The 11,233-nt window shown below is 55.2% G+C and overlaps 1 protein-coding gene across 1 annotated transcript; it reads right to left on the minus strand.

Moving 5' to 3' along the window:
• Positions 1-150: 150 nt before the first annotated feature.
• On the minus strand, positions 151-9,701 carry SRF (serum response factor (c-fos serum response element-binding transcription factor)). The gene is made up of 7 exons (XM_012640886.1): positions 8,827-9,701; positions 6,910-7,176; positions 5,070-5,331; positions 4,364-4,483; positions 3,151-3,342; positions 2,743-2,819; positions 151-2,555 (listed from the first exon to the last, which is right to left on the minus strand). The coding sequence occupies exons 1-7, from the start codon at positions 9,337-9,339 to the stop codon at positions 2,460-2,462; spliced, it is 1,527 nt and encodes a 508-aa protein (XP_012496340.1). The 5' UTR covers positions 9,340-9,701; the 3' UTR covers positions 151-2,459.
• Positions 9,702-11,233: the final 1,532 nt, after the last annotated feature.

The following is an 11,233-nucleotide window of genomic DNA, read 5'->3' on the forward strand; positions in this document are numbered from 1 at the left end:
CCGTCAAAAAAAAAAAAAAAAAAATCGTATAGAGCTCAATAGCCCAAAGCTTCCCCTTACCAGTTCCTTTTTCATCAGGCAGCCGGGCTTGCTGTGTGTTCATACCTCCCCCACTCCCTATGTAGAAAAAGAGAGCCAAAGACCCCACAGTCTGTGCACAAAAATGATACATTTATTGAAAGAGTATTTTCTTAATACAAAAGAAAGCTCTGTACATAGGACTGTGACCATGTCCACTATTCCTGGGTCAGCATCCCAGGGGAAGTAGAAACCACTGACATACACACCCCACATTCACACACACACACATTCACTCAGGCACAGGCACACGCACCCACACACCCACACCCCACAGCCACCGAGGAAGGGAAACACCAAGGGTCGCTGCACATATAAATGTCACCTCATCCCTGACACAGGCATGTTCTCCCAAGGCCACGCTCACACAACACACATTGTAAGTACTTTGCCTGATTCACTCACTGGGTCTGTCTTTCTGAGAAGGAGAGGAGGAATTCATCAAGTCTCCTCCCGTGGGCAGGGGCGTGGGGAGTGAGTGGTGGTGGAGTGAAACAAGAGCAGAGAAAAGGGTCTGGGCAGTTACAGACCTGAGTCCCAAGCTCCCCCACTCTCTGGCCCGGCTTGCCATGCCCCAGCCATGAAAGCCACCCATCAGCCCCGGCTATCTCCGGGAGAAAGCCCAGAAAGGTGACTTCCATCTTGGCACCCCAAACTGGTGCAAGACAGCAATGAGGGTTAGAGGTTAGGGAGTTCTCAAAACATACCGGCAAATCATCCCCTCGATGACTAGGCTGTGCGTAAAATCTTCCCCTACCCCTTCACCTAATCACAGAAGCAGGCTTGTTCCTACTGAAGGCAGTTGTAGGAGTTAATAAAACTCCACCCCAACTGCTGCCCCATTTCTGAAGAAGCTCCCACTCTGGATACAGGTGGTGAAGGTAGGCTCTGACACAGGGTAAAAGACCCTCCCCCCTATGCTGGCCCACCCTCAAGGTCTAACCTGAAGGTGGGAAAGGGGGTGGGGCATGGCCCCTGTACAAATTACATAAATACTGAGGTTACACTTAGAAAAATAAAGTCATTTTCTTCAAGGCTTTTTGTCTTAATTTAAAAAAGTTACAGTAGCTGCTCACTCCCTGGGAGAGCTGCCCATTTCTGGCTCCCCTATCACTGCACTCAGCTCAAGAGCTGCTCCCACTTCTGACCCCCATTCCTGCCTCTCACCCCCTCCCAGACCCCACCCTGCTCACTGCAACTTGGGCCCCAGGCAGCTGCAGGCCTGGGGGAGCACAAGGCTGCAATGCCCATGTGTGTGGCACAAATGAAGTCTCTTGCCTCTACCTGATACCCTCCCACCCCCAACCCCCACATTTGGTTTCCCTCTTCCCTCTCCCTAACAACAGCCCTAAAGGGCAAAAAGAGGCCCAGAGCTGTGGGTCACCCTCCCCACCCCGTTGGGGCATGGCCTGAGGGCCCCTCCCCTGGCTTTCTCCTGGAAACAACCCAGGACCGGGCAACCCTAGAATCTCCCCCCCACACTGGCAGACCCCGAGCTCATGGGGTGGCTCTGTCCCCAGGGGCCCAGCCAGTTCTGGGGAGCCCAAGGGCTCCCCAGGGAAGGGGAGTTTGGGCAGAGAGGGGGACGAGAAAAACGCCATAAAAAAAAGTTAAATATTTTAAAAATATATATTTATAGATTTGTTTTCACTTCGTCTCCTCAAATAAAAAGTTCAAAATCAACTTTAAGTAAAGCAGCTGGGAGAAGAGGGGGGAAGACAACAGGGAGAAGGGAACGCTGGTGGTTCCCTCCAACCCAGGAGCCCCTGGAGGTCCAAGGGGAGCGGCAAGGCAGGGCAGGTGGTCCCAGGAACCTGCCCAGTGCACAGGCCCAGCTACTCAGGAGCTGAAGGGGCAGAGGGCTGCGGCATGAGGAAAGAAGCCCCCATCTCCCAGCTGGCTCCCTGAGGGGCAGGGGCAGGGCTCTTCTGACCCAGCCTGTGGCAGACACAGGACTGACCTGGGGTCAGCAAGGAGGCTGGAGAGAGGGCCCCAACTGCTTCCTCAGGGGAGGACACCGTGCCCAGCCCCACAGAAGGCCTGTGTGTGGGAAGGTGGGGCACGGTCCCATTGGGTAAGCTAATACTTATGGCAAACATCGAGCCAAGCTGGCAAGGGGAGTCTGAGGAGGGAGGACAGCCCCACCATCAACTGAAATGGGAGGTGGAGCTGGAAGGAGGGGAGGGTGAAGGAGGACGGGTGGAGGGCAGGCAGGCCCATTTCTTTGGCTGGAGTGAGAGGGCTAAGTCCTGTGGCTGCCCACTCCTCCTCCCCGCCTCCCTCCTGCGGCCCCATCAACGTGTGTGTAAAGAAAACGTGAAAAGGCAACAATAAATAAGTGGTGCCGTCCCTTGGGCCATCTGTCCAGGGCGGCGGGCGGATCATTCACTCTTGGTGCTGTGGGCGGCATCCAGGTTCACCACCTGTAGCTCGGTGAGGTTGCTGCTGCTCCCGGCCTGCTGCCCTATCACAGCCATCTGGAGGGAGGGGGTGTGTGAGGAGGGAGGAGAGGACTGACCAGCCAGCTCAGGCTGACCCGCCCCCACCCCCCGCCCCAGAAAAACAGATGGGCCTCTGGGCTAGGGCTGCTGGTAAGGGGGTCCCCCAAGGTCGAGATAAGGAAGTAGGTATCTGGGATGGGGTGAGAGGTGCCCCCACACCTACCTGGTGAAGCTGAACTGCAGAAACAGGGATCTGCACTGTCCCAGATGGCGCTGTCAGGAACACTTGGGGGACGCCACCTGCATTGGAAACCATAGGAGATACTCAAATCTCTTGCTCAAGAGAAATTTCCAGACATTGGAGGAGTGGTTATAAATGCACAAGTGACTGGGTGAACCTCTCAGACATTAAGTGCCCAAGGGTGAGTGTCCCAATGTGTCTGAAGGTACGTGTGGGGTATAAGTGTCTGCGTGTGCATGTGTCCAAGCGGACAAGCATGGGTGTCCAAGTGTGTGTGTGAATATCCAGGTCTGTGCGTATTGGGGCAGGAATATGTGTGGGCATCTGAGTGTATATGGTGTGCAAGGAAGAAGATGGTCCTCCTTTCCTCAGCTCTGTCCCTTTGCTCACCTTGTTCCTGGACCTGGCTGTGGGACACCTGCATGGTGGATGGCGCCTGGGAGAAGGCATTCAGCACGGTGAGGCTGCCATCAGCCAGGCCTGAGGTGGGGGCATACATCACCGCATGGGGGCTAGGGTACATCATGTGGCCGCCCACAGTCGTGGGCACGGATGACGTCATGATGGTGGCGGGCAGCGTCACTGGCAAACACAGATACATGTCAGCTTGGCACTGGTCCCTATGATACCCCCGATCCACCCCAAGGAATTCCAGGCCTTCACAGTCCTTTTGCCATTTCCCAGGTCAAAAGCTAGACAAGACTGTTCCTTTGCTACCTGTCATAAACTAAGAAAATTTTTTCTTGAACGCAACAGCACCAACCGTTCATTGTATCCTATCACATCATACTATTCGATCGTCTATCTGCTGAATTCTCTGTCCCAAGACCCTAACCTTGGGAAAAACAAAGATAACAATGACTGACCCACTCTCGGGAAACTCAGATATCCCCCTTTTAGGGAGATCTATCATCCAATTTTTTATTTGTTCTCATTCCTCCTCCCCCTTCCTAAATGCATAGCTAACAAATTCATCTTTTAAACAAACATTTCTCAAATGTTAATGAACATACAGTCACCTGGGACTCTTGTTAAAATGCAGATTCTGAGTCAGTAGGTGTGGGGTAAGGCTTAAGATTCTGCATTTCCAACAAGCTCCTGGGTAAGGCTGGTACTCCTAGTCTATACACCACACTTTGAATAACAAGGTTCTAAATAACAAGAACTTAAAAGTAACTTTATTTTGAGAGTTTCTCATCATTTCTGAAACTACTAGAGATACCTGAGGGGAACTATGGCCACCTAAAACCTACAACACCTCCCACAAGGAGACAGCTGCTCTATAAGTCCTTCCTAGTAATTAAGCAAAGGTTGTATCTTTGGGCAAGTAACTTTTCCCCTCTAGGCCTTAGGCTTCTCATCCAAATGAGAAGGTAGCTTCAGTGGTTCCTAATTTATTCCTGTAATCCATAGCCCCACCACAGTGCAAGATTCAAAACCCAGCCATCCTCACCTGACTTTCCCACAGGATTAGGCCAACAGCCTCAGTTTCTACTTCAAGAAATTCTCTGTCCTTAGTTATAGGAGGGTTATTGTTGGGCACCTACTGCTAGGCCTCATGGGAGGAGACAGGCAGGGAGGGTGACAGGGCCATGAGCTATACCTGTCCCGCTGGAGGAGGTCTGCGTGAGGTCTGTGCTGCTGTCACGAGAGGGAGACGCTTGCTGTGGGGCCTGGTGCACCTGAATGGCCTGCACTGGGACCTGCTGGGCCACTGCCCCACCTATGAGACACAGAATCTTGCTTGTGCTCTGTTCCGCCCAATTGCCACCTCCACCAAGCACCCACCTCCACAAACACCCCAGTCCCAGGGTTTGGCACACTGGTCCCCGACTCCCATTGCCATCTTTCCTGGGAGCCAAAGAGGCCCTTTACACCCTGAATCTCCTCTCCAGGGTCTTCCATGCTCCGCTCTAGCCCTTCCTTCCTCCTCTCATCATAGACCTTGCCTCTACTTTCTTTAATTGAAGAAAGGAGCTGGCAATGACCCATCAAGGATATGATCTGCCCTCCAGTCAAGATAGGGAAATGATGGAATGTCTGCTGCCCCTGTGGCAATAGGGGCACAGGGCTAGGCTAGCTAGATAAGGCCAGAGCATGTGATTAAAACTCACAAGGATAGTAGGGGTCTCAATGAGTAGGGGCATGCCTGCCAATGGGACATGAGAGGCTTCTCTCAGTCTCTGGTCCCTATACACCCTCCTTCTGAGCAGGGAAAGAGGGTCTCCTGGTGCCAGCCTTAAACCCACGCTTAGCATGCTGGATTTGCCCCAGAGAAGACAAATCTCTCCCTGCCCCTTGTAACTCACCAGGCATGAGAGTGAAGCTGGTAGGCAGCTGCATAAGGCCCCCAGAGGAGACAGGGCCGCTGCCTGTACTCTTCAGCACAGTCCCGTTGGCACTGCTAACAGCGCTGGGGCTGACGCTAGCAGACACTGGTGCCAGGTAGTTGGTGATGGGGAAAGAGGGGCCGCTGCTGACTTGCATGGTGGTAGAGGTGCTGGGTGCTGTTTGGATGGTGGAGGTGGTACCCGGCAGGTTGGTGACTGTGAACGCCGGCTTCAGTGTGTCCTACACCCAGAGTAAAGATGAAGCAGTGAGCCTCTACCAGACTCTGCTCCTGCAGAAGCTTTGTATGGATTGAGAGCCCAGAATGAAACCAGTGAGCTTGGGTTCAAATCCCAGTTCCACCATTTACCTGCTGCCTGAACCTTGGGCAAGTTATTAAGCATCTGAGTTACAGTTTCCTATTTGTAAAAGGAGGATAATACCTACCCCATAGGTTGCTGTGTTGTAAAGATGAAACAGGTTAACATACATAAAGCACTTAGAAAACAGTACCTGACACATGAAAAGACCAAAATAAATATTTGCTACTCTTATGACAGTTATCATCATCATTATAATTCCATGAGTTCTCTGGAATTCTGAGTTCTACCCCAATGGACTGTGGTAATCACATTGGCTGGGTCTGTTCTCAGCTCTGGCAATGACAATCTACATAACTCTGAGATAATTACTTTCTTTTTCTTAGCCTCAGTTTTCCTCTTCTAGAAACGGGAGGGGACTAGGCTGTTGCATTTTCTTTGAAAGAGTTCTTCCAGTTCTGATTTGTCAGGTTCCTGAGATAGGGACTGAGAGTTTTTCAGGAACTTGGGGTTTAAGAGAGATCTTGGGGGTTCGGCAATGAAGCGCTTTATGCCAAATACTCAAGATTTAAATTACCAAAGGAACTTATCCAGCAAAATGTCCTGAGCGTTACCGTTACACAGATTTGAAAATGATGACAGGCGTTATGTGACTAAGAGAGAGGGGAGCCTACAGCATTGACTCTCCCCACAGGAAGTCTTGTTCTTAGAAGGGGAAGGAGGAAGCTGAGAACCAAGCCGCCAAGGGGAGATGAGAATTGAGTCAACCAGGGGGCTCAAAAGTCGGGGGGTGGGTCAGCGCAGGACGTTTGCTAAGCAGCTGGGTTCAAGACCCCTGATTGGCGAAGGCGTTGCTAAGGCAAACAGTGCCGCTTCCTCCCATTGGCCAGTTAGTTAAGGGCATCCGGAAGGTGGAGCTCCCCAGCCAGCAAGGAAGCCCCGCCCCCTCTCCTTACCGGGAAAAGGAAGGGGGAGGCGTAACTGGGGCCGGCATCCCTAGGCAGGCGAACGCACTCCCTAACTGCTCAGGCCCCCAACATCCTGAAGGGGTAGGCGTCTGGCTAGTAAGGTAGTTCGCAGCCCAGTCAACCAGCCCGCTTGCCAACAGTGCTCAGTTCCCAGGACCCTGGATCCCCGAATGCTCCCTTCCTACTCCCTGGCGACTGAGCAGGCCGGCAGGGAGGGCAGGGCTAAGCTACACCCCCGCCCCCAGCGGGGAGACAGCTGGCGGGAGGAATGCAAAGGCCCTGCCAGGCAGGCGGCTGCGGGCGGGAGGCCGGTGTGGAGCCCGAGCCGGCCTTATATGGGCACCGAGGCGGCCCGCTTATCTAGGGTGCCGGGCTCCTGTCAGGAAAGCGAGGATGGACACCTGTCCCCTAGGATGAGGGGCACTACCCCAGCTCCACTCCACATCAGTGGGCATCTGTCCACCTGTCCTGGGCTAAAGAGGGAGAAGGACTCCCGTGCTTCCCCTTCTCTTACATAGGCAACCCAAACACACCTTGGTCTCCCCACTGCTGTCAGACTCCGACACCTGGTAGGTGAGATCTGTCTCTTCAAAGCCAGTGGCACTCATTCTCTGGTCTGTGGTGGGGTCTGAGCGGGGTGGAGAGTCTGGCGAGTTGAGGCAGGTCTGAATCAGTGCCTTGCCGGTCTCACTGGTGATCATGGGCTGCAGTTTGCGGGTGGCAAAGGTATACACATGGCCTGTCTCACTGGCCACCAGCAACAGCACCTGTGTCCCTGTCAGCGTGGACAGCTCATAGGCCTGGGGGGTAGGGAGGGAGATGGGCAGGTCAGCAAAACTTTTTATCTCTACCTTTCTTGGGAAGTATGAAAGAGAAGAATTACATAGTGATCTTAAGCCCCTGTTACCATAGTGACCTTCCTGGCTAGTGACTCTGGGGGGGGTCCTAGCAGGATATCTGGGAGCAGCAAAAGTACCCATTCTCCCCCTTTGAGGAGCAGCCCCACTGACCTGCAGATATCACAAGCAAACAGTCACAGCCCCCCAGTGATGAAACATATAACCTCAGGGGACATGGAGGGGCCCACTTAGCTGTTCCTCAACACAGCTTGGTATCTGGAGCTCCATGGAGCCTCACCCCCTCCTCACTGTCACAGGGGCCAGGATGGAATTCACACAAGACATTAGTAATAAGGGACCACTTAAGCTCCAAACTGTCCCATGTTTCTTCCCAGAAACTCCACAGGTTCCAACTTGTTGCCATAGCCTAACTTCTCCTTCCACCCTATAATAATGTACTACCCCTTTTTTCTTTATGTTGGGAAGGAGAAAGAAGGAAGGAAAGAAGAGAGTATTCCTTCATAAACCAACCCCACCCCAACTTTCTCCACTGATGATCAAGTGGCAAGGGGCACTGATATGACCGTGTCTGGAGTGATGGGAGATGGGAGCTACATTAGTACCAAATGTCACGAGCCCGGGAAGGGGACCTTCAAGCATGGCCCCATAGCTGCCATGCTCTACTCCCAACGAAGTTCCACAAACCACCTTAGAAGTGGCTCCAGTTTCTATATGGCACATATATAAACACCAGCCCATGTTCCCCAGGTTCTAGCTTCCCCGTTTCCCAAATCCTCTGCTACCATCCCTTCCCGTATCTTCTACACCCAAGATGACTCCTTTCCTCACCACTTTTCACTGCATAATTGGCTGGCAGAGGAGGAATTTCTACGTATCTCTGCAAAGCTCCCTGGCTTCCCCACAAACTGTATCCATGCACAGATTCTCCCTAGGGCTGAAAACCCCACTTGTTCCAGGGGCAGGTTATTCTGCAGTCAGTCCTGCCGGGAGCATGCGGTTTCCAGTGGATGCAATGGAAGACACATGGTCAGCGTAGGACTAGGTCCCTGCTGCTCAGGGCAGCACCAGTTCCCCCGCCCTGCTCCCTTACCTGGTCCTTACTCCTGCCTGTCTTTCCAGCCAGCACTACTCTAGTGGTGCCCACCTTCCTCCCACACAGGCTCGCTCATTGTTGGCATGCAGCTCCAGCCTCCTCACCTCCATCCATACCTTCTCTCCGGCTCCCTGCTTTTCCCGCACCCTCCCCTGAACACCAGAACGCACCGGACCTACTGACCCCGGCGACTCATTATACACCTCCCCGTCTGCCTCGCAGACTCCCATTAGCGTTCCTCACCCCTTCACTCCTCTTCCTCTCTCGCGCCGGTCACTCCCACCTCGGCGCCTTTCCCCCCTATTCCGGACGTTCGCAGCATCTCCCCTCTCCCCACATTCCCCTGGCGGCCCCTCCCCTTTGGCCCTCCCGGGCTAACAGCCATCCCCTCCCACACACCTCCTGCAGACTCGCTGCCTCTCACCTCCGCCAGGGCTCCCCCTGCGCGTCCCCACCCCTCCCGGTCCCCAGCGGCCAGCAGCCTCCAGGCTCGGTACCTTCTTCATGATGCCCGTCTTCCTCTTGCTGAAGGTCGTGTAGCGCCGCAGCTTGTTGTCGATGAACTCCATCTTGATCTTAACGCGGCCCCGGGTCTTCTTACCCGGCTTGGCCCCGCTCACGGCCCCGCTCACCGGCCCGTAGCCCCCGGTGGCGGCCGCCGATGCCTCGGGCCCACCGACCACCACGCCGAGCTCCATCTCGCTCAGGCTCCGCTTCAGGCCGCGCCGCTCCGCGCCCAGCTCCTCCTCCTCGCCCGACTCCGAGTCGCCCTCGCTGCCGCTGTAGAGGGCCCCCGTGGTGGGCGCCGGGGTGGTTGCCGCCGCTGCCGCAGCCTCCCGTTCGAGGCGGCCCGGCCCGAGTCCCGCGCCGTTCCCCGGAACCCGGCCCCCGTTAGTCCCGCGAGTCCCGCCGCCGCCGCCCGGCCGCCCCGTCGGGGTCCGGTTCAGGCTGCCCCCCAGGGCCGAGCCCCGGCCCAGAGCCGCCGCGGCCCCAGCTTGGCTCGGTAACATGGCGCTCAATGCAGGAGGACGGACAAGCAGTCAGCGAGGAACCCGAGCCGCCGCCGCCGCCGCCATCGGCTTCCCGGTTCCACCTGGCACTCCTGCTGCTGCTAGTGCCGCTATCGCTGCCGCGGCGGCCGCTGCGAACCCGGGGCTCCTGCACGCCCGGGCCGACCTGGGCCCTCACTTTCCTGCCCCTGTGGCCCGGGTTGCCCCAGGCCGCGCGCAGCGCCCCCTGTCCGTATGCTAGGGTGGCGCGCCCGGCGGCCGTCAGCGTCCCCCAGGGGGCAGGGGCTGCTGGCCGCGGCCGAGACGGCGGGTGGAGGGGGCCGGGACCACGCGCTGGCGGCGGAGGGATCCCCCGACCCTTCCCCCCATATAAAGAGATACAATGTTTCCTTTTATGGCGAGGCCGCTCCTTATATGGTGAGCCCCAGCGCCCCCGCCCCATTGGTCCGCGGTTCCGGCATCTCCGTTCCCCATTGGCCCGCAGGGGGCGCTTATTTGCATAGACATACCGAACTCGCTGCTGTCATCCCGCGTCAGACCGCAACTCCGAAAGGGGAGGAGCCGACGCCCCTTAAAGGAACAGGAGAGGAGGTACGACTCCGCCCCCCTAACCAGAGAAAGGTAGAGAATTTGGAGGCACCAGCGGAGAGGAAACCTGGGAAAGGACTGGAGCGCAGTCTTGGGGAGAAGGAGCAGCACTGGGAAATGGGAGCTCGGGAGCTGGAAGCAAACACTAAATGGATTGTGGGATTTGCAGTAAATGAGAAAATCCAGCCAAAATTCCAACGAAGGAGTGCACGCATGGATTGGAATATGGTTCAACCTGTAACGCAAACGAAAGTTTTATGCATGCCTTCCTGAGGAGACAAAGTTATTGGCCCATCAGAGGGGGTTAGGTCCTGGGTGTCCAGACTCATTGTCTGGACCGGAGCCCCAGCCGCTCCGCCCTAACCCTTCCCCTCCCCCGCCGACTTCCCTTCCCTTTCCCTCCCTTTTTTAGGCGACGACACTTTCCCACTAGGCCGGCTCCCGGGTCCTCATCCATCATCCTCTACGTTGGGGGGTCTCTTGCGGACTTACATCTGGAAAAGTCCTGGGGGGCAGAGAGACAGTTGGCCTCTCAGTCCCCGATGGGGGCAGGGAGGAGAGATGGAGATCAGTGAAGACTTCCAGCTGCAGGCTGGGCTGGGGGAGGGGGTGGTTACGAGAATAAAGCTCACCCCACAGTCAGTGCAAAGGCCTGAGAGAAAAGTGCAGCCGGGCAGAAAGTTTAAGCAAGCAAGCAAGCAAGCACAAACACACACACGCACACACGCACGCGCGCGCTCCTCTCTGAAAAGCCAATGAAAACCCCATAGGAGAAAGAAATTTTTTAAGAAGTTAGAACTAGTGGGTGCTGCAAAACCAGGTTAGGGTTTGGGTCTGGGTCTTTGCTCCAAGGTACTGAAAATAGCTTCGACTTTGCTGTTCCAGAAATTATTCAAATCTGGAATCTGCCTCTTGGTAGCCCTGTACCTGGAAACAAGTGATTTGATTTCTCCAAGCTCCATATTCCTCAATGTCGGTATCTATCCCAAGAGGTTCTTAATGCAGATTTAATAAGATAAAGACTAGGCCAGGCACGGTGGCTCACGCCTGTAATCCTTGCACTCTGGGAGGCCGAGGCGAGTGGATCGCTCAAGGTCAGGAGTTCGAGACCAGCCTGAGCAAGAGCGAGACCCCCGTCTCTACTAAAAAAAATAGAAAGAAGAAATGATCTGGACAACTAAAAATATATATATGTAGAAAAAATTAGCCGGGCATAGTGGCTCATGCCTGTAGTCCCAGCTACTCGGGAGGCTGAGGCAGAAGGATCGCTTGAGCTCAGGAGTTTGAGGTTGCTGTGAGCTAGGCT

The sequence above is a fragment of the Propithecus coquereli genome, unplaced genomic scaffold (genome assembly GCF_000956105.1).
Source record: "Propithecus coquereli isolate 6110/MARCELLA unplaced genomic scaffold, Pcoq_1.0 Scaffold158, whole genome shotgun sequence".
Lineage (NCBI taxonomy): Eukaryota > Metazoa > Chordata > Mammalia > Primates > Indriidae > Propithecus > Propithecus coquereli.

Excerpts from the sequence above, each read along its gene's own strand:
- SRF (XM_012640886.1), bottom strand. The coding sequence starts at position 9,339 with ATGTTACCGAGCCAAGCTGGGGCCGCGGCGGCTCTGGGCCGGGGCTCG. Across the intron at positions 3,343-4,363 it reads GACCTCCTCCAGCGGGACAG|TGACGCTGCCCGCCACCATC; the intron begins GTATAGCTCATG and ends TGTGTTTGCCAG. Across the intron at positions 2,820-3,150 it reads CAGCCAGGTCCAGGAACAAG|GTGGCGTCCCCCAAGTGTTC; the intron begins GTGAGCAAAGGG and ends TTTCCAATGCAG.